Source organism: Lemur catta, chromosome 3 (genome assembly GCF_020740605.2).
Source record: "Lemur catta isolate mLemCat1 chromosome 3, mLemCat1.pri, whole genome shotgun sequence".
In the NCBI taxonomy this organism is placed as follows: domain Eukaryota; kingdom Metazoa; phylum Chordata; class Mammalia; order Primates; family Lemuridae; genus Lemur; species Lemur catta.
In genome coordinates, this window is record NC_059130.1 from 21908088 (window position 1) to 21934729 (window position 26642).

Below are 26642 nucleotides of genomic sequence, written 5' to 3' on the forward strand. Positions count from 1 at the left end.
CCCTCTATTATGTGTAGTGGATTCTTACTAGCTTCTATTTAAATTAAATTTATATTAATTTATCACAGAATACTATATGAAGAACAATAAAGCTGTGTTAATTTAGGTAACCTTTAACTTGTAGAGAATAATAATTCAGCCACACAACCATTTTGCGCTATCCTTGAAAAATGGCTTTGATGGACAAATCCAACAATAAGAATACATACTGAGATTCTATTAATATCATAGGCCAAGAACTGCCCTAGGCATTGAGGATGCAAAGATGAACAAGACAACCTTTCTCTAAGAAAAATGACCAAGGGTGGAGCATCCTAGCCTATAGAAGAATAATCCTTCTACTAAACAGACCTTTGTATGTAATCAATATGCCATTTTATAATAAATTTTCACTGTTTCATTAAGGAGACTTGTGGGAAGATGAGATAATGATGTGAAATGCAGGGTAGGGTATAGTGTCTGGTGGCACATAGCAACTCACACAGGTTTCTGCTGCTAATATGAAGGCAAACATCCCATTAGAGTCAGCGTGGTTTCAAGTCCTAGTTCCCTTTCTGCCAGGCTGCATGATCCTGTATAATTCACTCAATCTCTCTGGAGTGCAGTTACTAGTTATAAAGTGAGGATGGAAATATTTACTTCATGGCATCTGTATAATGATCACATATAGTAATACATATGAAAGTTCTACACTGATTGTAAAGCATAATGAAAATGCACCAGTCATTGTTTAATTCTTCTATATGAACAAACATGCAGAAAACAATTGCAAAGATTTTATTTAGCGGCTTTCTGTGCTTGGCACTTAGAAACAGAGTTCCGCGCATAAGGGCAAATTTTTATACACCTTTTTTTCATACATATTTTACATACCCTTTTATTGCCCCCTTTTTTAATATTCATAATATTGGATTCCCCACTAGGCACATAAATACATTTATCTACAACACCTCAAAACCAAAAATCTTAATAATATCTGTATTATTTTACTTGGTATTATTTGCATTTCCACACCATTTAAAAATTTTAGCTTGCACCAAGCTTCACTTGTTTTCTTATCATTAAAAGATTTGAAGGGAAAGGGAAAGGTGAAGGGGAAAAAAACCCAAAACTTCAAAATGCAATGAACTATTTTGATAAAAATAGAGCTCTAAGGGCAGGTGGAAGGGTATAGAAGACCCATCTGCAATTCCTGGAACGTGAGGGGATTTTTCCTGCCCTGGGAGCTATAGGCAGGCATTCCAGGTCAGGTGTCTGGATCTGGCATGCCTAGGCCAGGCCTCTATTTGTCTTTGCTCTTGGTATCATCTGCCAAGATGATAAAACTCTTCCTTCTTCATAGCCTTCGATTTCCCTTCCCCACCAGGCTGCGTGTGGTGGAATCGGCACTTGCCACATGCTGCACCTCTCTTCCGGATCGCACTGGAGCTGCGGGATCAGGTGCATTCCTCACCCGCCCTCCTCAGTGCCCTGCCCATGCAGTTTCCCAGAGAGGTTTACTCCTCAGTAACGCCATGATTCTTTCCATAACCTATTCGGGGGTGGGGGAGGGACAAACCAAAAACAAATTTCCTTGGTGAATGAAAACTCTCATCATTGCTCACACTTTCTCTCTCAGTCTTGCTCTCCACCTCTCTTCCAGGCTCTATTCTTTCTCTTTCTCCCTCTCCTGCTCCACTGCTCTCACTCCCTCTTTCCACAGGCACCACCGGGAACGTCAAAGACAGCATACTGGGTGAAGACAGCCCAAGTTCAAAAGCAGTCTTCTTCCGGAGGCCAAGTCCAGTTGCAGTAGATGTCTTCCCACCCTCATCGATGGGGAGGGGTTCCAGGACACATGGTTCATTCCAGAAACGGGAAGCTTCAGGGGAGAAAGGCTGGCAGCTACTGCCAGCCAGTCCATCTAGAATTGTACATAGACAAATTCTTGGTGAAAGCACCCATGCCGGGCCTCCCTCCACAGAGTCCGCCCAGTTCAGAGTCAGTGTGCATGTATGTGTGTGCACGTACAGGTTTGTGTATGAATATATGTGTGTGTGTGTGTATTCGTGTATGTATGCATAGGTAGGTCTGTATGTGTATGTGTGTGTAACTGTCCATGGCTCCTACATGCTAGCATCTCCCTTAACATTATTATGAAGTGATTATTGAGTTTCTTCAAAGGCCACTCTGGAGCAGACAATGCTTTGTAAAACTAAGGTTTGGGAAGGCAGAAGAATGGCCACTGAGTTGTGGATGATTCTACCACAAGTATGCTTCAGTGGTTTAAGGTGTCTCTGTTGTTCTTGGGTATGTGTTTTCCTCCTCCAGAAAAAAAAAAAAAAAAAAAAATACACAGTTCCTGTTTTCCAAAGGCATCGGGCTCCAAAAGACAAGGATCTGCCCACGGAGACTCTGGGGCCTTGACTGCCGTAGACTCCGTGGTGTTCAGACTGGCCTTTAAACCATGTGTACGGACATCTGGGAGGAGGAGCCTGGGACCGCCCCGTACTGCCGGCCATCGCAGGTGTTGGTTGCCTGCTGATTATTGGGTGAAGGGCTAATCATGTGCATGCTGTGCTCCATCCCCGACGGCAGATACTGCCTCTCTCCAAAGGCCCCGTTGGAAGGAGAAGAACAGAGTAAAGTGCTTTGAGAGGCGCTCAGTTTTTCTGGGCTTGCAGCTAGCCTAGGGGAGGTGGGGAAGTTATATCCATACAGGTTGTAGGGGTTGTGGAGGGAGAAGGCATTATAGGAGCTCTGCTGCATGTGGCTACCCCCGAACATGTGTGGTGATGAGGAGCTGGAAGCAGCATTGCCTGCCTGCATGACATACTGAAACTGGGATGTGGGGAAGGACCCCAGCTGGCCACCGTAGGCTTCCATCTTGCTGTTGCCGGGCAACGAGGGAGGAGTTGGTATTCCTGAGATCAGGGATGGAGTCCTCTGAGGCATGAAGGTTTCGGAGGGCTGAGTGGCTGAAGTGGTGCCACTCTGGAGCCTGTTGTAGCCACTGTCACTCAGCCCTGGGTAGCTCTGCAAGGCAGCCATGTTGCTTCGGGCACATGGTGGATAATCAGAGAGGTTTAGATTACACAGCTGGCTCTCTCGACAGCCCACGTTGAAAGTGTTGGGGGCCAGATGAAAAGTTGGAGGAGAACAGGATGGAGATAAAAGATGAGAAGAAGCCGAAGGGGATGGTGTCCCAGTGCTGGAGGTGGTTGGGGAAGTGCCTGTGCTGCCCCCTGAAAAACAAAACATGAAGACCATTGAAACAGAGGCCTTTTAAGATGAGTCAGTCTAGGCCAAATGCAAGCCTAGGAGGTGCCTTCAAAGGTCCAAGACGGGCTGACTTTTGCAGAACCATTATTTCCTCTTAATTCAGCCAACTTATGCAAGTGATTCCACCCGTGCACACATATGCAGGCTCACATACACACGCACTCCAAAAGGGAGGACAAAGAGGGTGACAAAAATTAACACCAACTCTTGTTTCTCTCTGTGAGAGCTCTAGTAAGTCCTACGTTAAAAAATAATAATAAACCTTCCCATAATCACTTTGCCATTTCTCAGGATCAAATTCGCTCTCTAATAAGACCTCTGGTGATCAGCAGCATTAAAATCCACTAGCTCAACTTTTCCTCTTCTCAATGGAAATGCACTAAAGATGTATTTTAGCCAGGGACTGTTGACTACTTTGCAATTTGTAGTCTTCCAGCCAAAAATGTAGGCTATCAAAGGAGGACCCTAATTTCAGAGGAAGTGGGTACTCAGGCAGGGTACCAGGTCAGGACTGAGGCCTGGGAGGGCAGGGCAGAGGGCCCCAGGTAGTGGGACACTGGGGAGTGAGATGGAAGCTGTGTCATATGGAAGGCATTGGAGCACAATTATAAGAACTAGGTCAGAGTAAAGCAAGGCTGACCCCAAATGAAACCACTATGATCCAGAGGCTCTGCTACTCTCCCTTTATAAAATCCTGCCCAGTCTCATAGACTGGAACAAAGTCTATAAGTGGAGTCTTTGGAGTTTTGATATTTATGAGCACATGAGGCCAAATAGGCCTTAAACTGACGTAGAGTCAGGAGATCTGAATTCTACTCACAGCTCTGCTACACTAATTGCCTGTGACTTTGGGCACATCACTTACCCTCCATAGGCAATAGATTACAGTTTCTTCATCTGGAGATGAGAAATTGAGTTAGATCAGTGGTTCTCAAGCTGAGAGGACCTGCCCGCTTTAAAAAATGCTGATGTTCCAAGATTGCACCTTGGACAAATTGAACTAGGGTTTCTGGGCATGGAACCTCCATGTTAGTATTGTTATAAAAGCTGACCAGATGATTCTAATGTGTAACCAGGGCTGAGAACCAATGATGCAACCTGAATTCTTCATTTCCATGTACCCAGAGTAATGATTCTTAAACTTGAGTGTGCATGAGAATCAGCTGGAGGGCTTATTAAGCCATAGATTTCTGACTCCATCCCAGAACTCCTGATTCTATAGGTCTAAAGAAGGGTGGTTCTAACAAGTTCTTGGGCAATGGTCCAGGGACCACACTTTGGGTTAGAGGACCAACCTCCTGATCTGTATTTGAAAGAATTGATCTTATGCCATGTGAATGTTAAAGCTAGACAGGTGGGTGATATGCCAACAGATGGAAGGCCAATTCAATCCAACCTACTTCAAATGTGTTCTTAGATGTTTAAGAAGGCCCCAAATGACCTTTACCAGCCTCCTCTTTCCTGGGGCCAGGAAACAGCCATGCAGCATCCACTTCCTCTCTCGTCCAGTGGAAGTTACAGACAGTAGTGAGTGCTAGGACTGCTGTGTCCTATATTTGATTCCAGAATGAGCAGCTGCTTTGTCTTCCATAGGGAATCTCCCGGATGGAATTCCCTCCTTCAGCACAAGCTTGGGACTTACCCAGAATTGTTAAGACCTGTGATCCCCCAAGGCACCCACAACTCATGTTAGCACTCTTAGAAGCTGAGCACTAGAAACCAGCAGAGGGTATTTTAAGTGGAAAGAAACAGGAATAAGGTTTTATCTGTGAGGAAAAAGTTACAAGAACCAGCAGGGTTCCAGAGACACTGGCAAACAAAGAAACCATCCACAATGTCCTAGGAAGGGTTATGGTCCCAGATGTGTGAATTAAGAGACAGATGCCTCAGATAGGAACCTAAAGTTAATGTTTAGCAGGCAAAAAAAGGCCTCAGCCTACAACCACAGATATAGGTAAGAGTACTGTAGAAGTACAAATACTACTGTACTATAATAGCTGTAGAAGTATAAATTTGGTTCTTGTTAGTAGTTGCTTCAGAGTTAAATTTTTACAAAGCCCAACTAATATCATCTCTTCTGTGGTCAAAAGAATTTCTCCAATGGACTCTCAAGGTAGAATTGGATGGATATAAATACCTGCTGATTTTAGAGGCATTTCAGGAAATTGTCTTTGCTCATTTCTAGTTCACAACTTAAATTCCTTTAAAAGAAGTAAAAAGATTTTTATTCCACAATTTGAGATAAGGCCAATATTGTAAATACCACTGGAAGAAGGAAGCCAGCCACTGGCCATGGTGGGAAGAGCCCTGAGCCTGATGGATTCAAGGTCCATTGGCCTCTGTGCAGCTCATGACCACAAGCAACACAGGCCACCTCTTCATCCTCGCCAGCTATGACATGAGGCTCTTTAACTAACGGGACTCAGTTTCTGTCCTTCTCAGAATTAAATCTGTATCTGAGGATTAAAGTAATATACAGTGTAAAAGGTCAACTACAAGTACTTCCCAAGGAATCATTTTAATATAATGAAGAAATTTAGAAAGGGGAAGAGTCTAGGAGGAGGATGAACATCTCATGCTTCTTGTTTTTGTATGACTAAATGGCCAAGCCTACTGTGCCTTGCAGAAAACTCAGAGACTCCTTTTATACAAGCCTGTGTTTCATCTTTGAGGCATTCTGCAAATTTTCCTCCTTTTCCATTTTAAATGCCATGAGCTTCACTAAAATAAGTGGTTTGGCACAAATGGAGAAACTTGACTCCAGCTGTAAAGAGATTTGTGTTTTATGGGATCTATATCTGGTCTCCTCTCTTTGAAAGTCCATCCTTGCTCTCCCTGATCTGGTGTTTATGTGGTCCCCGAGGAGACCACCTGTTGAACATGCTGTATTGTCCTGTTATAGGTACACTCCATTGGGCACTGGCCCTAGCCCTGCAGCAGGAAGTGCAAGATGGGGTAGATGACTTTCTACAACTCTAAATGGTTTTTTCTGATGGCCCAAGATTGAACGAATGGTACTGATTTAAGGCCTCCATTGGTTTCACTACAAAAAAAAAAAAATAAGAAGAAGGGAACTATTAACAAGTTACAGGGATTTCTGCTGAGCAGATGAGAGGCACATGTTAAAAAGTTTGTAGTCAGCTTGCTTTGGCTTTTAAATGACATTCACTGGAAATGAGACTTGGTGGGCTGCTAAGCTTCAGGAGGTTGAGGGCCTTCATATGAACCAGTGTTTGAAGGGGAGGAAAGGTCTTCCCAAGAGAAGATTACATTGCTTCCATTCACTTTGAAGAAATGCTCTTATGCACTGAAAGTACTCAATAGAGATAATAGCTATTTTTTCAAGGTCCACACAGAATGAGAAGAAAGACTATGGTATTCATTTTGCAAAAAAGCATACTGAGAAGTGTTTATTCCCTTATTATCTAACAGCTTGTCACCTGTTAGACAAGATTGGAAGTGCCAGCCAAGTGCTAAATAAGCACAGAGAAAGAGCCCACCCTCCCTGTGCATTTCAACACTTGGCGGACTAGAGACTCTCATCACAGAAAAACTAGGGCAGAGTGGGAGGCCAGGCCTCCCTGACACGGAAGGGTCAGAGCTGCCTCTCAAAGCAAAGTAAGCCCCTCTTCCCTTCACCTTCCACCCATCTGTACCTGCCAGGTCCTGAATGCTCTAAGAGTCTTGAAAGAAATTTTATTTAATAGATGAGTGTGCATTGCAGAGTCAGACAAACCTGGTTCCAATTCCAGCTATCTTGCTGATTATGGGACCTGAGCCAGTTAGCCTCCCCAAGTTTCAGGTTCCTTAATCATATGAATGGTATTGCTAATATCTACTTTGTAGGGATGTTTTGATAAATAGATGAGATGATATTACAAAGTGCTCATAACAGTACTTGACACATAGGCATTAAATATTCTCTTCTCTGATAAAAGAAGGAGGGAAGGAAAGAGAAAGGAATGTTGGGGCATTTGGGTTCTAAGGCAGATGGCACTCAGGTGTTGGCCTCTTGGTCTCTCCACACAGTGATGAGCATGACATCACAACAGCTATGTGCCCGTTGTTACAGGCTAAAGGAACCTCTGTGGCCGTGAGTGACTGAGCATTGTGCAAAGTGGCAGCTGTGGGCCCACCTGGGCCATATTCCCAAAGGCTAAACCAACTCTGATTCCTCTCTGAAATACCTATCCCTCCTCCACCCCTAGCCCAGGATGAAAGTGGGCTGCCCCATGGCTCCATCCCTCCTCAAAAGTGACAACACAGACAGGTAGATTGGTATCTTCCCCACTGTTGTTAAAGGTCTTAATTCCCTTTTGAGAGGAGATTAACACATAATGCCCTAAGTGGCTTAAAACTCTCAGGAGTTCTAAGACCAATCTCCCACAGTCCCCACTCCCTGTATGCTATTTTACCCACAGACCAAAGTGAGGACGTACACATTAAAATTCACATATGACATTAACTTGCTCCAATATTCAAGGCTAAAAGCCAAAACAACCAAAAAGAATACATGTTTAGCAGTGATCCCATACGAGGACAATAACCTAGAATTTACTTGTGTACCATGAAGACAAGTTAAATGTGACCGTGAAAATCCTGAATACCAAACCTGCTGACTTCTACATCTTTAAATTCATCACTTCCAGATTGTAATATGGGGGCTTTCACATACAGTTTCCTTTTGGATTTATTTTGTTATGCCTTTCTTCCACCCCCACCCCCACCAAAAAAAAAAAAAAGTTGAAAAACAGTAAGACAAAACCCCATCTGGGCTAGTAAAGAATAAATTTCCATGTAATTACTTGGTTCCACGAGCCAGACTCTTCTCTCCTATAACTCAGTGGTGTCTGTCCCTGAGGAGTGCTGATTCACTGTGTATCCTCGAGAAGCCTTCTTTGAGGCTTTCAAACAGGTAAGAGGTAAAATATCAGCACCCTCTGGACTGATCCCAGGGAATAAACCCAGAGGCCATAAAATTTAATGAGCACAGCAACATTCAGGTCAACTAAGTAATTCCTTATTGAGACGAATACCCTTCTCATAATGCAAATGAGAACATTATAGTGCTAATGGGAATTGTGTGGTTTCTATCTTAGAAAGATTCCTAATGCATCCTTCTCCATAAAACTTAAATGTATGCATAGATCCAAACTCCTTCCCTTTAAAATAGCTTTTAATATATTCACCCAGTTCTCAGTTTTCACATTGGTCCTCTGTATTCTGAGTCTCTTTGCTTCTTAGATGGTCCTATTTTACACCTACCACATTTCCTAGGTGGACAGCCCCAACTTCTTCACTTTCCATTAACTTATGTTTTCTCTGCTACTTGTCTTACTGCCTTGCTGCAGGGTATATCTGTTGTTACGGTCATTTAGAATTAATCTGCCTCTCTCTGGCAACAGTACCCAGTTTTCCCACTGGGAAACACCCTTCACCCACTCTTACCCCTTCACCTCCACCTCCATGGAAGGCACATGACCCAGGTCTGGACAATCAAAGTGTCATATTCCCCCCACTACAGTAATTGGTTCAGGGGTGACTCAGTTAGAGTCAAGGAGATTCCATGAGATGTTGCTAGAAATCTTAGGAGAAAGGTACATATCCTTTCCCATCAGATTTAAACTTAAAAGATGTAGGGCCAGGGTGTGGCAGCATGCTACTGCCATGGGGAGGCTGAGAATGAAGTCAGCAAGGTTGAGAGATGAAGCCAGACCTAGTGATCTTTCATGGGCCCCTGGATCAAGCTTTGCCTAAAATCAGCTACATGAATCTTTTCAGTTTCATGAACCAATGAGTTTCTTTCTTGTTTTGCCATTTGGGTTTTATTTCATTTACAACACTAAGAATCCTAATTGATACAGCTCTCTCTCTCTCTAATTCTACAGGTAATTCTACAGATAATTCCAGTAGAATTCCTTCAGGTGAATCTGAAGGGCTGAGGATATTAGGATAAAGCTGGAAGAGAAAGAAATGGAAATGAGACTGAAATGAAATTGTGGATCACTTTTTCAGATGGAGGCTACGGATGATGCCTTCCTAAAATGTGATAGATCACCCATGAGTAGTAACAAAGGCTTTCAGCTATCTGGATAGATACCTGACTCTGTAAAAGAAAGTCTGTTAAGACACTGACCTTACTTTCAAAAACTGATAATTTCTTAAATGGTTAAGTAACTAGGAAGAGCTGCTGCTCTGACCTCATTCTGGTCAATGAGAACAGAGTGAAATGCTGGTGACTTTTCAAAAGATGATTTTTCATATTAGTCTTCATGACAAATAAGGAATACAATGTAGAGAATAGCAAAGTGATAGCTGCTGGGCTTTTCAAAAAGATTTCTAAAAGTTTAGGGGAAAGAAATGCACAAATACAGCAATAGAAAATATAAACAGGATGGTAATTTCAAAAGCCAACTTTAACTTCACAAATGGTAAGAAGATAAAAGAGGAACATCTAAAGACATCAAAGTGGCTATTCTCCAATAGGTTTATGAAATGCAGTTAGATAACACATGAGGAAGGATATATAAATAAAGGCAGAAAAACAATGGGATGATCTTGTGAGAATAACATTGGGAAGCCCAGAATTAAGCGGAGTTTTTAGATTTCTCTAACAGTAATAGCCATGTTCTTCCTCCTACTGGATTTATTTCTTTTGAACAAGGCACATCACTTTAATTTTCTATTTTTGTCATTGTTTCTGTCCCAAGAAGACTTAACATTACCTATGACAGCAAAAGAAACACTGATATTAATTGACTAGAAGGGTGAATAAGTGACCCTTACGTACTTCTTAGTGTTAAAACTTCAAGGTCATTTTACTTACTCCCCATAGCATGCGTACTAATACATGATCACCTGAGACCATAAATAATTCACCCTCCCTTGCTATCCTGTTATTTTTGCTTAAGAATTTGGGGGCGCTTTCTTCACTATCCTTTACAAAACTTGTTTTCTTCCTGGTGACTGTTTTTCTGTTTTTTTGGTTTTTTTTTTTTTCTTTTCCAATTTCTCTCTCCTTCAAATTTTAGCCTAAAGTTGTCACAATTTGGTGAACTTTTGCAGAACACATGGACACCAGGGCCTAGATACAGAAACTAGCAGAGTTTATTCACTCATTCAATCTCTATTTGAGTACCAAATATCTACCCAACCGGGGAGTGGTTCTACCCAGAGATTTAATCATGAAGGAAAAAATGGTGAGAAAAATGTAGATGAGAGATATTAATGAAAGAATGACACAAATAAACAAGAGCACACCCTAAGGAGACTTGGCCTACTCTTGATGGCATAGAAAATTTCCCCAAGGAAGAGATATTTAAGCTGAGATCTCAAAGACAGATAGCACCAACTAAGAAGGCAAGTGAGTGGAAAAGAGTCTTTCAGGCAAAGGAACAACATGTCACTGGAAGGAGCACAGCATATTTGAAAAATGGAAGTAACATGAGTGATGCTAAAGCAGCAGGGAGAAAGAGGGAAGCTGGTGTAGGCTGAAGCTAGAGTAGTAGGAGCAGCAATACTAAGGATAATCACAGGGAACAGTTATTGCGTACTCAGTTCTAGGTGCTTTTCTAAGCACTTTACGTATATTATTTTAGTTAATTCTCATTGTTACTGTCTCCATTTTAGAAGTGAGGCAGCAAAAGCCAGAACATGCTAGTTCTAGGAGGCTATGTTAAGGAATGTGTCTTTCATAAGTGAAAGTAACTTGTGGCCATTGAAGGGTTTTAAGCAAGCTAGGGTAGGGTATTGATGTGAAAAGATTCATGTTTTAAAAAATGATTCTGTTGTGTGGAGAATGGCTTGTAGGGAAAACTAGAGATGATAGAGGACATCATAGTCATTCAAGTAAGAGGTGTCAGTTCAGAGTCAGGGGGTGATGGGAGATTAGAGGTGTGGACAGATTCAAGAACTTGGCAATGGTCGGATATGGGGGTGGTGAGGGGAACATCCAGGGTGTCGAATGGATGGTGGTGTCCTTCTCCAAGAAGAAGGTGCCAGGTCTGGGAGGTAAATAATGTGTTCAGCTGTAGACACACTGAACATAAGGAACTTTGGGAACAAAACAGAATATGTAATCAATTACTGTTTGTTTTAATGGGCTGAATTGAGATGTTCTCCAACCCATCAGGAGCTCCTCATTCTTATTAGTGTATGCCATGCTGCAGCATTGAAATCTTGTCCTTTTGTAGCTAAAAAAAAGGTGCTTTAAAAAATTCTATGTGGATATTCAGTTGCAAGCTGTACAGATGGGCATTAGGCCTCATCTTGCTGATAGATCTATGTAAATTGGCTGTTTTGATCATTACGGTGGCCCCACGGTTCAAAGGGTGATGTCCATCCAATTGGCCTTCTTTTCCAATATTTTACTAGTATGACTTGCTGATCCCTCTCACTGACCAACCTCTAACTAATACAAGTCAAACTAGTGAAGATCCAGTCATCAGCAGAGACCCTCATGATCCTAACTCTGTAACTGCCTGCCAGACACTGAAACACCCAATGATATTGAAATCTGTAGTATGTCTGCTACCACTTGAGGAGAAGGAAGGGCTTCTGCCAACGGCAGGTCTCCTCGTTTCCACAGATGGAGGTGTAGTGCCACCTCTAGCATCACTGGTCCAGAATGGTTCCTTTTAGCACAACAGGTATCAAATCACTTGAGGTCACTGCCCATAAAACTCTCTCAGTTTGAGCCATAGGTGTAGCTCCGTTATATATGAGGAAATTTAGGCACAAATTTAGACCAAGGATATCCATCAGAACAACAACAAAACTGCATTGCACTTGACCATCGCTGACCTAGGCTCTTGCTTCTTTTTCCTTCTGTGTCTGTATTGCCTCGATCACCTTCCCCAATCATAACCTATTTGGTTAGTTCATTTCCTCGGTCTCTAGCACTGTTCAAGCAGAAGCCATTCCTGAAATAAAATTTTTATCTCCAGACCTTCCAGACTCTCCAAACATACAAACATCCTAGCTGATTCTAAATAAAAACATCTGAAGATAAGACCATACACTTGACTTCATAAAAAAATGAAATATGGACCTATTTAGAGTTAATGCTCAAGTTCTTGAGCAATAAACCATCAATAGGAAGAGTAAATTAAATTCTTTGAGGAAAATTAAAGCTCTAGTAAGTAACAATGAAGACAGATAACATGGGCTTGTGGAAAGGAAACTGTCCTGTCATAAAGGAGATCTGCACTGACGTTCTCAAGTCAGTTCTGCCACCACTTAACTGCAGATAAGATACTGGACGGCTTCATGCCTCAGTTTCTTTTTTGTGTCAAAGACAGAGGATAATGAATCCCATGTATTCTACAGAAGAGAAAACAACTATTTATAACACTTTATTCATTATTTTTTTAAATAGAAGGATTTGAGTTTTTACAAAACTATGGCTAATATGTAAGTTCTTCCTTTTAAATTTTATCATCAGATGAGTCTTAATGAAAGAGAAATAAAAATGGCAGCAAGGGTGAACGAAAAAAGCATTATTAACCTCATCTAAGCAGAAAAGCTGAGCCAGTCTTCATCAGTATCCACACAAATCTGTCCTAGGCCTGCTCTTTGACAAGACAGATATTCATGTGTTTGCAGCAATGAAGGAATATGGACAATTGAGTGAGTCAGTCACTATTTGGATCTTAGGTTTGGTGCCAATACTCCCCTCATGAAAAGGGAATTACTGCAAAATCAGTCTGCCACTGGGGTTTCCACCAAAAACACATCACTCTCTATTCCTTCTAAGACACAAAGCAGCACAGCACAGACGGATGTGTCTCTTTCTTTCATTTTATGAGTGATGCTGTCCAGGGTTACTGGGCAGATTTTAAGGGAAGAGAAAAGAATGGGTGTTGTTGTTCTTACGTCCTTTGTTAACGTCAAGAAACCAAGCCACAAATTTTTAATAATGAGAATCTGGATCAAGTTCAGTGTATAGTTCAAAATATATTCCAATTAAACTATTTAATGGAGTCTTGGCTTTGCTTCTGGCCCCATCCCACCACCATATGTATCCAATAATTCAAGCTCTTCCTCCTTTCCAATAAAAAGTGGGGTCACTGAAGTGTTTTGAAAGTTTGGTTTCTCTAAACCATTGTTTTCAGAGTGTCAGTAATAAGCCTTCATATTGATAATATTGATTTTTGTAGTAGAAGTACCCTGAAATCTGTGCTGAACACCTAAGCAACTCATGCAGGTCCCCTATCCCTGTCCAGTGGTCCTACGTGCGTTACAATGCAGGTGGCCACCCCAGTGATCACTCCATATCCACATCCATGCACAAACTAAGTGGTTGTGCTCCAAGATGACAGTAACCCTGCCTCCCTGAGCCACAGAGCCAGCAAGCGATCTCATTCACCATCCATTAGGCACTTATTCGGTGCCAGCCCCTGTGGTAGAGCTTGAGGACACAGCAGTAAACACAATTGTTGCCATCAGTGCCTGTTCTCAGGAACTGGCAATATCCCTGCCAACCTTCTCATACCAACCTCCTGCTCAGCTAGAGCTTGGAAAGCCAATGAGTAAAGCAAGAGCAGATAAGCCAAGCAGCACTTCAGAACTAATGCGAATCATGATTTGCATGATACGTTTTAGTTTATAAAGCATGTTTTCATAACTTGCTTCATAAAAAATTATCCCTCTTCTGTAGGTAAGAAAACCTTCACTCAGAGTGAGTAAATTGCCCAAGGTTTAGAGAGTTAGTGACCATCAAATGTGAGGGCCCAGATTTTCCTGACTACCACAGAACCTCTGCCTCTTAAGGGCCGTGAGAGCCTGAAATCAGTAGTAACACTCTGAATAATTATTGACTCTGCTTCTAATTACAGCTTTATAGGGAACAATATATTACAGAGTTGGAAATTCTGGATCACTTACCTCTCCAGATCCTTGGGAAGAGCAATAGTCTAATCATGTTTTGAATAATTAATCATCAGAAAGGCAATATTGCCTGTCCCTAATACATCTTTCTCTTAAGCATCCACGTACAGGGACATAGGGAGTTGAAGATGAAGATGATGATGACAAAGATAATAATAACAACTAGTAGCATTAAGTGCTTATTAGGATTTTAAATGTATGATCTCATTTAACCCTCACAAAAAATTCTATTATATTCTCCCATATAATGCAGAAGATAAAAATTGGGTGTCAGAGAAGTTGAGGGACTTGACCAAGGTCACAAAAGCTAAAAAGGAACAGTAATAAGAGCCTTACCCAGGTTGTCTGACTCCAGAGACTATGCTTTTAATCACTACAATCATCTTAAAGCCTGCCATATTTCAGCAATTTAGGTTACAAACCTAATTCAGTGTACAAAGTGCTAGATGTTCCCCTGAGAAGAGAATGTAATATAATAAATTATCAAGTCCTAAAGTCACTTTTCAAATGGCAGAACCACAAATTCAGAAATTGAGCTTCTATTCATGGCATCCATTTGGCGGAACAAAATGAGCTCAGTCTGTAAATGTTGATCAGTGCCACCTCTAGGCAGGGGGAATTTGAAGGAGACTCATAAAGCATCTGACTTTTGGGGAAGCTTTCATTCAGGGACCCATGTGGATGGGTGCTGCGCCTGGGGAAGCCACAGATTAGACTGATAAAAGGAGTTGAAATCAGCCTACAAACCGTCTCTACACATGGCCACAGCTTTCCCAACCTGAGTTACCAGGGAAAGAAGATTAGAAATTGGATAAAATGCACAAAACATCCGGGGGGGAAAGTCACTTAGCCCATCAACCTGAGAGCCGTGTTGTTTCAGATAAGCCAGAAAGGAGAAAACACAAGGTGCAAGGTTCAGATGAGCTCGCAGCAGCCTACTCCTCACCGTGAGACCTGATGTCATTTATTCTCATTGTCCAGAGCTAAGATTTTGCTCACTACAAAACTAGAATAAAAAAACTGATAAGGCTGCCATGAGGAATGTATGAAGTTATTATGAAGATCTGTTCAAATAGCAAAGCCTATGTGAGTGCTTAGTAATAATAATAATAATTTCATCACCATCATAATCATAAATATGTAACCATGCTTTTAGGAAGGGAGAGAGAATTTTGAGTGCCAGATGAAAAGCTGCCTCTGGAGCCAGCTTGTTTGCTCAAGTGATGATGCTTTGGTTATTTACGGAGCTACCAAGTTCTCTACATTCCAGGAGAATTGGTATAACTCATATCTTGGCTGGGGATCAGATATGCTATATTCAGTTCAGCTCCCACTCCCTCCTCAGTCCTTTCACTAAGTGGAGGCCTTGTCCCAGGGCTTTACCTTGCTGCTTTTGCATGGTGGTGAAATCCTCAAAGGTAAGTGTGCGCACAGGAGGTCTCCAGAATGCATACGTCTCCATGATGGCTTCAAGTCCAGTTCTGGAGGAAGAAAAGCCAGCAAAGGAAGTTGTAAATAATCCCAAGAAATGCACTGACTTTTCAAAGATCCAGAGGTGCTTTGTCTAACAAGTGACATAAACATAGCCACTGAGAGATACCACATCACCATCAGAATGACTTAGTCTAGAAAAGTACACGGCACAGATGATGCTGGATTGTGGGAGGGAGAACAAATTAACCCAATTCAGAGTATCTGCAAGCAAATCTACCACCATGATGGAATTTCGCTCTGACATTTCTTCAAAGAAGGTTTGGTCTGCATGAAAAAAGCATGTTATGTGTTAAAGGTCAAGGCCACCAATATCATGAGTACAATTGAGCAGAGAGTAGCACTGACTGTTTCTCTTGCACAGGACAATGTCATAATCATTACCACCGTGCACTGACACAGCCTGTCCCCGAGTCCACTCCACACCTCGGGTATGTAAAGAGTTGATGAAACTGTCAAATTTATGTGGCTTTAAAGGCTTCTTAAGTCAACAGAAATCAGAAGGACAACAGAAATAAAAGGAGAGGTAAGAAATCAAATACATTTCGGTGTCTATTGCAACAAGAAACACCTACCCGAAGGCACAGAAAGGGCTTGGTCTTAGAAATTATACCTCAGGCAAAAAGCCCAGTGCATTTCTCCAAATATTTATTTGTATTTTTATAACCTAATAATTAAGCTGGTCTTTGAGAGTCACAAACTGTCAGACTTCAGGAAATATCCAATATTTACAAGTTCATTCTTTTAAGCCTTCTGGTTCATTGGAATTGGGAATTCCATAAACTGGACTGTGTGCACACTGTCTACTTTACCCTTCAATTAATTACGTCTGCGCCATGTATATGAGGTGTTGATATGTATCATTCTCACGTGCTTACTCAGGTTATCCAGACATAATCTTGCTGATATTCTGTATCCTCAAAACAAAGTATTGGTTGGAACTTTGTTTAAAGCTTTAAACACAACTTCTGATTATTGACTTTTCTTTGAAACTAACTGTTTTACTTCTGAGTTGAGGGAGTGGAAGCACAGGGACTGTGGGGAAGGTGGGAGAAGGAGAGTGAGAAAGAGCAGATGGCTTAAGTCTTTTCATTGCAAAGTCACTGAACGGTGATACGGTGTTCCTTCCTGAAACAGACAAACCTTCCCTTTTGAGATGAAACATATACTGCTTGTCCTTCTCCTTAGGTAACACATTTCCAGAGTTCTTTTCAGTCTTACATACCAAGAATATAGTGAAAAGTTTTATTTGAAGTGAGAACAAATATCCTTTTCTTGCAAATGACTCTAGGATCCCCTGAGGTTCTTCTTAGATGAGCTGCTGATACACTGATTGACTCTTCGTGTTGGAAAATTTCCTCTCTGAACAGGCCTTACTCGCACAGTTAACTTTCTAAAGTCTTCCCTGGAATCTGGGAGCCTTTAAATACACCAATGTTGGCAATCCAAACTCTGTATTTTAAGAAGAGGTTCGGAGAAGAGAGTGGTGCATGGTGTTTATTAGCTGTTAATCTGTTAGAAGTAGGAATAGAAGACATCTCCACATAGTCACTCTGTATTAATGCTGAATACAGTACATGAAACTATTTGTGGAGAGAAAGAGCCCAGGCAACTAGGGAGTTCAGAATAATAAGGGGATAGGCAGATAAAGCCACGCTGAGCCTTGGTGGATGGAAGAAATAGATAAGCCAGGCTTAGGTCTTACTGCTTTGTTTTGGAATGTTGGCCATCCACCAGAACATCTTAGGATTCCTTTTAATGGCACAGGAGGCTCACTGCAAATGGCAAAGTCTTTATTGTTCCACCTCCTATTCCATTCTTCCCAGGAACATGCACCAATGATGAGGACAAACTATTAGCTCAAGGACAAAGAATACTCCCTTCTTTGTTCATAATAAGGTGCTAGAAGACTGTGAAGTTGCAATAATACACTACCAATAGTTTATTTATTGAATAAATAGAAAATGAACTTTATATTCTGTCTTGGTCCATTTTGTGCTGCTATAACAAAATACCACAGACTAGGCAATTTATAAACAATAAAAGTTTATTTGGCCCACAGTTCTGGAGGCTGAGAAGTCCATGAATGTGGCACTGGAACCTGGCAAGGGCCCTTGTGCTGCATCAGTCCCTAAGGGAAGGCAAATGGGCAAGAGAGGGCAAGAGCAAGAGAGGGCAAGAGCAAGAGAGAAGGTGACTGAACTCATCCTTTTATCAGGAACCCATTCCCATGATAATTAGTCAATTCTTGGCCATTCATGAGGGTGGTACCCTCATGACCTAATCACCTCTTAAAGGTCCCATCTGTCAACACTATTGCATTAGGGATTAAATTTGCAACACATGAACTTTGGGGGACACATTCAAAACATAGCAGTTTCATTTTCATAACAGGCAGAAAGCCTGTGACAAAGATATTATGATTTTATTTAAGCATCCAACTCTATATAGCCTAACGAACATTTATCCGCTTATCCAAATCTAAAATCCAATGAAAAGACTGAATTATAGAATCATAGATTTACATTTTGGGAAGGATCTTGGATGTCATCTTCTCTACCTCTTATGATACCATCCTGGATGGCTAGCCAGCCTCTGTTGGTGTACTTTGCCAGGAAAATATTCAGCTTTTTGATAGATGTGTTTCTGACATTAGGCTGAAATCTCTGATATAACTTTCACCCTCTGGTTCCATTATCAAGAGGTAAATAGTGAGAGTGCTAGACATTTCCGACAAGTAGTCCAACTGCCACATTCCCATCCAAGAGACCTTCTTTAGCTTAAGAACATAAAGTACAACGTGCTACATATGAACACACCCATGGCCCATCCAGGGGTCTGTCATGACAAGGATCATTTTGGTGGTGGAACTCAGGGGAGAGGTTGTGACTCCCAAAAATTAATAGCTAAGGCCACACCTGCCTAACCACACCTTACTAATCCACTTTGGATCTATCTCCCACAGATTTATCTTATGTAGGATACAATATAAATTATCCTATAATATATATTATCCTGTAGGATAATATAGACCTCATAAATTTATATTACTGAATCTATTTATGTATTCAGCATGTATCTCTTTTTAGAAAAATTAATCCTATTTGTCTACCATATGCCACATTTTTTATTTGTACTCAAACCCTATTAAGCTTCATTGGATACCTCTAACTGTCAGAAAGTACTAGTTCTATATATCAGGATTTGGTGTAGTGCCACAGCAAGATTAGACAATTCATCTGTCTCCACAACTAGCATGTATGTGCCTCAAGAGCTTTGGATCTCATGTTTTTCTATGCCTCATTCCCTCTAGTAAAATCTCAATTGATATGCACTGAATTAATAAGTAGGGGAATGAATGCTTTATTACTGAATCATTATTTCATAAACTGTTTAACTAGCATTTATTTTCTATGTCTAAAACTTAGGAAAGCAACATGATAAAAAACAAAGTCTCTGAAGACAGAAGAAATCCTCTAGTATTGGAGATTTGGGAATTGTTTCTATAGCTGATTGTGATTGTTCCTTTATTGACTTCAGTCTCAGGTTTCAGTTTTCCCTTGGTTTCTTCTGTTCCAGTCATGAATTTCTGTCCTTCAGCAGAGTCTGAGTCCCCTAGCAGAGGCCAGTCATTTCTACATCCCATCTTCTCTTACAAGAGTTTTTGCCAACTACCCATTAACATCCTCAGCCACTTGGATGTCTATTCAAAGTTTATCCTGTGCTACACATTGTTTACTTATTCATCACCATTTTACCCTAGTTTTGTAAAATTTTATCTCCAGGTTTTTAAAAATGACTTCATTGTCCAACATGAAAAAAGCGGTCTTAGGTAACCACATGCCATTAACGTGTTCCACATGGTGGGCCTCTCAGGGTCTGCTGCACACCACTGATGTCATCTCTGAGGTTTCCAATCAGAAATGGTCAAATTGGCAAGTGTCCCCCTCTTACTTACTTTTCCCTGTTAGCTCCACTGACAACAAAGCCCACATCCAAACCCCCTTTGTTCAGTGCTTTGGCTATAATCACCTCCCTGGTTTCCAGACCTCTTCTTTTCAGACTTCAGTCTGCTCATTGGCCAAACCAACAGAATATGCTGAAGAGGAGGGGAGAGTGGAAAGAGAGAAAGCAAGCCAAGGAGTTCTTTCTCAAATTGATGGTGCCTTGAGATCAACTGATTTGGAAAAATAGCCAGACTGTAAAGAAATATCCTTCCAACCTTCTCATTCCAAAAAAAAAAAAAAAGATAGTAGGATCACTCCTTTGAAGTTCAGCAAATATTTGATAATCACAACAATTATAAAAACATTCATTACCCTGTTAGGTAGCACATCAATGTATACTACTGCTTTTCATTTGTCTTGAGATAGGGAGTTGGATTTTTTGTTTGTTTGTTTTCCCTTTAGTTCTGACTTTCCTAATTTCGAGTCTTCCCCATACTATTTGCTGGTGATAATGGTAACAAAGGGAACATATGCTATGGGTTGATCGGGCTACTGGTCATCTCTCAGTAGAAGACAGTCAAGAGCTAAGGGAAGCCTACTGAGACAGGGGTCTTAAAGTCATAAAGGAGTTATGCAACCCGGAAAACAAAAATATGTGCTAAGTTCAGGAGATATAAAGGCAAAAAACACACAGGGTCTTTACCCTTTAGGAGTGTGTTGTTTAACAAAAAGAGAAGATATAAATGACTAGTACTGAGCTATGCAATAAATGCTACACTGGACATATATATGCCAAGATGCCATGGAGCATTGAACAAGAAGTACTTAATATACCTGGAAAACTCAAGGAAGATTCCACAGAGGGCCAGTTGTTTAATCTTAATATTTAAGGGTACTCAGCAGCTTTCCATGTAGACAAGAGGCAGAAAGGGGTTTTCTAAGTAGAGTTAAATGTATGTGCAAAGACTTGGAGATATGGAAGAGAGGCATGTTTTAGGAACTAAAAATAGTTCAGGGTGACTGGAGCTTGGGGGACAAGATGGGAAGGGTAGACACCATGGACATTTACTCCATGATAGGTGCTTAGATTTTATCCTATGGGTGGTGCTGTGCCTCTGATCTCCATTCTTTTCCCTTCCTGTTCCATTATTTGAAAAAACAGAGAACCAGAATATACTGTTCCTTCAGATCTAATTACCACAGCCCAACATTCTTAGATGGTCCTTGCTTCACTGAGGTAATGTCAAACTTTCCACACTTCCTTCTCTTTACTGGACCTGAAATCAAATTATTCAGGTCAAATTATCCAGATTACTCAGGACATTTGATGACTGGGGATATTCTAAAAGACCTCCAAAGGTCTGAAAATTGACTAAAAACCAAACCATCATTCAGGGTATCACTAGTGTATCAACATGATGAAGCAGCTATAACTGATGTGCCTTACAATGGCTTGGAAGAACAGGTGCAAATGGATAGATGCTTGGAGCTGAGTTAAAATTGTTCCTCACCCAGTGATTCTCAACTTGGGAATCCTGTCCTCCCTTGGAGTCTGAATTGGTAGTAAATAATGGCAGTCCATAAGGAGTTATCACAGCCTCAAAAATATGATAAAAACCCATGATAACATAAAGTAGGTGAACTAAAATATTATGTTCCTTTGCATTTGACTGGAAGGATCTAACTTTAATTTGGTGATACTAAAATCACATGAGGGATGGATTAGCACATGCTCTGGATCTAGATTATCTGGGTTCAAATTGCAACCCCGCTGCTTATTAATGCAACCTTGGCCAAGTTATATAACCCCTTCCTGCGTGAGTCTCTCTAAATGTAACATGGAGGTAATGATAATACTTCCTCCTAACTGTTACTTAATAAATGCAGATTAATTAAAGACAAAATATGTCAAAACAAGAGAAAGAGATAATGAAAGTTTGAGAACCATTGATTTAACTTAAGCAAAAGAAATCCAACTGTTCTGCTCAGGTTGTGACCTGTAATAGGAGAATAAATTTTTACTTCACTGGAATTCAAAGCTTTGTTAGCCCTTTGGCTCTGGATTAAATGTGGAGGAAGCTGTATGGTACCTAATTCCATTTTTCATTCTCTCCTCAAAGAACCAAAAATGTGTCCTTCAAGCCCCTGAAGGCCTCATTATCTTGCAGATATTAGAGATTCAAATATGTTAGCCATTAAAAAGACATCACTCTGTTCGATGACACCATTCCTGGGCAAGAGCCATAGATAACAAAACGATTGCCAACTTTCCCTGGCAAAGCTACATGGCCAAGAGGACAATGGTGGAAAAGGTTCATGACAGAGGAGGGAGAACAAATAACAAGGCAGGAAAAAAATGTTAAATGCTGGCTAAAAGACCACAAGCCGGGGGACATGATAAACAGCTATCGCCTGGATGAACAGGAGGAGTCCAGCTGCATGTTGCTGCCAGAATCCAGCACAGGGCCAGCCACCTCGAACTGGAGAAGCAGCAGAGCCTGCAAGGGAGTCCAACACTGATCGCTTCCATAGATCTGCAAAAGAGCAGAAGCCACCCATGCCAGGGATAACAAAAGGGTATGCAAAATCTACAGGGGCTGGTAGGTTTGCCAGGAAAGAGCAGGATGAGATTGACTGGAAAAATACAGCCAATGGCTCTAGGGAGACCAAATGAAAATATAGAAGTTGAAATTGAGGAAGATACTTAGGATGTCATGCTGGTTGAAAACAGTCAAGTGGTTGGCTCATTGGCTCTAAGCTTGCTGCATGAGACTTCAGGAGTGATGGGAAGTCAGAGACTGACCATGGCATGGTTTCTACAAATTGGCAAGCTGTGCCCAACAGAAGGGAGTTAAATCATTCCCTAGATGCTGTCACTGGCGGGATTTACAAATTCTGAAAGCTAGTACCTCACCGTATTCAGTTTTACCATCAATAAAATAGGAGATACTGTGCTGACACCATCAACTTAGAGGTAAAAATGGACAAGTTGAACTACTATATGAAATAATTATTACTTTTAATTGTATACTTACGATTTAAGTGGCTAGAAATAAATATATGAGTTTACACTGTATGAAATTGCTGGTATTTTGCCATCTTTGACCTATAAATAAATATAGTAATTTTCTATGTTTAGCTTAATAGATAAACGTATAGACAAGATTAGAGTTATTTGGTTACAATAGAGAACTCTGCTAACATTTTAACTGAGATCTATCCTTCACCCTTTCTCCTTCCACTCCCGAGGAAAAGTTGTTTCAGGTTTCAACAAAGGTGGACTGGCACTGGGGTTAATTTCTGGCTTTTCCTTGTCCCTTCTTTTCCTTCTGTTAACATCAGGCACTTTGATTCCTCATCTCGTACTCCTCTTTCTACCGGGTGTTGTGAGGAGGAGCTTGACCTGTAGCAGGGGGCTCCTGTTTCTGCCCGATAGATTGTTCTTTACTCTGTAAACATGGCCTTGGGACAGCAGCTGCTTCAGTAGGGGTCACAGGAAAATTCCTTACTCCCAAATATTTTCCCCATGGGCATTAGAGAGTAATTTCTTCCCTTGGGTTAAGTATTAACCTCACTAAACATCCTCTTTCAGCAAGCAAATATATCCATTCCTGTAATGCAGTGAATGGCTCCATTTTTAGATTGCCATCCCCTGAAACATTACGTAAAGGGACACTAGGCACCGAGAAGGACTGCCGCCAGCCACATTCCCAGCACACAGCACTGCTGGCGGGCCATACTCTGAGAATGAGCTCAGACTCAAATTTCCTCTTGCACCTCACCCTGCAGGTCTAATTGTTTCTTCAGTGAAGGGCAACCCATTAAAACTACTTATCTGCGTAAACCAACCTCCCCGTGATACAGGGCCTGCCTCCAGCTCCTTTCTTACGGTTCCTGAGTTATGGAATTTGAGTGTCCTTGCTCAGGCCGCCAGTGATGGACTCCATAGAGAAAAATATCCCCTTCTAAAAGGCTGCACCAATGTCCTGGGCCACTGAAGGGCCACTTCACCTGGTGCCAACAAAAGTGGCTTCTGGGGCACCATGCCATCTGGAAATGTCACATGGGACAGTCCTTGGAGTTGTTGTAGATGCAATGTAGCTGGGAGTAAGAGTAAAACCCAAGGCCAAAGACAGGATGAAGGGCACTGACAGAGGAGAATCCAAAGTCTCTTACTCGATGGCACCTTTAAGACAAGTTCATAGAACCCCTCACTCCCCAGACAGATCATAATTTTAATCCTCTCCTTTTTATGTATGTCTTTGCTTTGGAGGAAGTCCCTAGAAATTACATGAAATTTCCCAAGCTAACTTGGGCTTTCTGTAAAATCTGGCAGCCATCGCTAACAGAGACAAGGCTTTCACATCAGATGTGGGCTTAGAGACCCAGAGAGTCCTCTTTCCTTCCACTTCTTTGGCTCTCCCTTCAGTGTGCAGGGCCTTGGCATTGTCATACTCCCTCTAGCTGAGTACAGTGGGCTCTCCAGGCACGTGGGTGGATGCACCTCTCAAGGCTGCTTCTCAACAATGAGACTCAATGCAAAGACTCTTGCATCTCTTTGGCTTCATGACCCTTAGTACAGGCTCCCTGCTGGGATGACCACCCCCAAAGACATAATTTTAACACTCAGTTTACTAATGGGTGACCTTTCTTCAACCTTGTTCTGCTTTAACTCAGCCTCTGGGAACCCCTACTTTCCTGAAGCTCACAGACACTAAAAATTGCTGGGTGTCCTTCTCCAGGGAGCCAGGATGCACAGGTGTGCTCCCACCACCCAGGGCCAGATCAGATGGTCTCAAGGGCATGTGTGTCTAATCTAGAGTTGGGCCAAGTCAGTGTCTTACAGCAGTAATCTGTCTCAGACTTGAATGAAAATCGGTGTTAGTCTTTCAAACTAACCTATTTAAAGATTCACCCATCCGTCCCTCCTGATGTGATATCCAAAACTAGCTCCCCACTGCTGCTCTACCTGATTTGCCCCTGGTTGAGATAAGGCTTTCTCACTCTAGAGTTCCTGGTTTTTGATTTCTCTGCCATGCATCAACACTATTTACTGTTTTGTAAGTTAAGAAACAACTGTTACTTTATTCTGTATACCTGGCACTGTAAGGGAAAAAAAAAATCTAACAATAGAAACCTGGAAAAAATACAGTCCCAGTCTTCTAGGAACTTACTTCTAGCAGGGGGCAGGACCCAAGAACACAGACCACAAGACAGACAAAAAAAAACCTCAAGCTGAAGGAAGCTGTTTTTCCCCAGGGACAGAAGGAAGAAATCTCCCAAAGGTTACTGGATATTGTGTCCTGGGGCCAGCCTTGATTATTGGTGAACATATATTGACCCGCACCCAAAACTGGATTTGGGCCACACAATTTCTGAGAAATCTAGAAATAGCAACAACTTAGAAGTAAGCACAGCTTCCCATCCATTGCAGAGACAATGCCTGGAAGCAAAATCTATCAGTGTCCTCACGCCAAGAAAAATGGCCATCAATTACTCTTCCCCACAGCATGAACACACACATACACCCACTCTCAAGTTCACACACACACACACACACACACACACACAACAGGCTCCCAGTGAAGACTGCTAATCAGGGGCATAATTACATGGGAATGGAAAGTAGCAGCTCCAAAAGTAAAGTTTGAAGGGTGGAGACCTTCCCACACCTCTCCTCTGTCACATCCTAAAGAAGCAGGGAGAACTATATCAGGCTTTGATGATGGTGACACCACAGGTCTGAAAGATGGACTCACTGGGGCTCCTACTAGAGTCCTAGACAATTCAATGAAAACCACCTCTTGTCTTCATCCAAGCTCAGAATCAATTCTGAGGAAGACACAGAAGCCTAATGCAATGGAAACCAAAATCCCAATGTCACTGTTGTTAAAGCTGTCTGGAGACTATGGCATAGGTGAGAAGACTGAATGAGCTGGGCAGAACTCCCCTAGAACAAGCCAGCTCTCCCAGACTGCAGGCCTCCTCTGCTGGGCTTACCACGCAACGCAAAGACAGCCTGGAATGTGTGCTCTGCAGGCAAGCAGTTCCTGTCAGGTTCCTCCTCCCAGACTCAGCAATCAGATCAGTCACTCTGGTTCCCATCAAGAGGAAGGAGAAAGGGACAGGGCTCAGAGCCAGGAGTCTTCTCCACGGATATCTCTCTACATTGACATGTGGAAAATGGGAAGCTAGTGTTCTCAGCTACAGGTCCCTCAAGCATTCTTCTCTACATACACTTCAGAGGACACAGCCGTCAGCCGGGGGCACACTCCGATGGTACTGAGTGTGAGAGGCTTACAAGACTCACATGAGACGTTCAAGGAGAGTACAGTGGGTGGCTGTGTCCTCTCCCTCTTTCCTTCCTCGCTCCTCCCTTCCTGAGCCTCTGAATCACACTAGGATGGATTGAGGTCGACAAACCCGAACGTGTTTTGGTTTGAGGTTTGGCAAACTCTGTAACTCCAAAGTATTCCACAAATGTTTTGTGTTCTGCAAAACCAAAAAACATTGGCCAAGCACTTTCCCCCCTAATTTTTAAGCCCATGTGTTTTTAAAGGAAATGTAATCCGTATGTTTTGGGTACATTTATATGCAACTCAACAAAACCATGTTCCTCTGCATGAGCCACTTGATATCTCAGATGCATGAGGAAGATCTTAGATGTAAAAGAACTCCGTTAGCACAGAAGAGGTGCTGGCTGGAAGGTGGTAAACTGGGTCTTGATGCTGGCACAGAACCACCAGTTCCCAGAAGATTTACAAATAATTCTTTATATCCTCATCCATCAATCTTTCCCATCTGCAAAAAGGCATTAATAATTCTTGCCCTCATCAGATCCTGTGGACAACTAGTGAAAATTAAAGTGTGATTATCAGGCAATTTTGAGATTTTTAAAGAGAAAAAATACAAGAGCCCCTCCTGTACTTTCCCTAACAAGTTTATTTCAATCCAGCTTCCCAAAGCACTGGAGGATAAAAATGCTTTCTACCTTTAATAATTCATCCATGCTCCGTCACGAGACATGGAACTTCAGTGTCATTATATCAGTTTCAC

The 26642-nt window shown here is 41.8% G+C and overlaps 1 protein-coding gene across 1 annotated transcript in view; it reads right to left on the reverse strand.

The window, feature by feature from the left end:
• Window positions 1-762: 762 nt before the first annotated feature.
• The window catches only part of TBX15 (T-box transcription factor 15), a 106045-nt gene continuing 80165 nt past the window's right edge, over window positions 763-26642 (reverse strand). The window contains exons 7-8 of the mRNA XM_045546325.1: window positions 15532-15629; window positions 763-3224 (exon numbers count right to left, since the gene is read on the reverse strand). Coding sequence (XP_045402281.1) covers window positions 2440-3224; window positions 15532-15629 — 883 coding nt within the window. The 3' untranslated portion in view covers window positions 763-2439. The remainder of the gene's footprint in view (window positions 3225-15531; window positions 15630-26642) is intronic.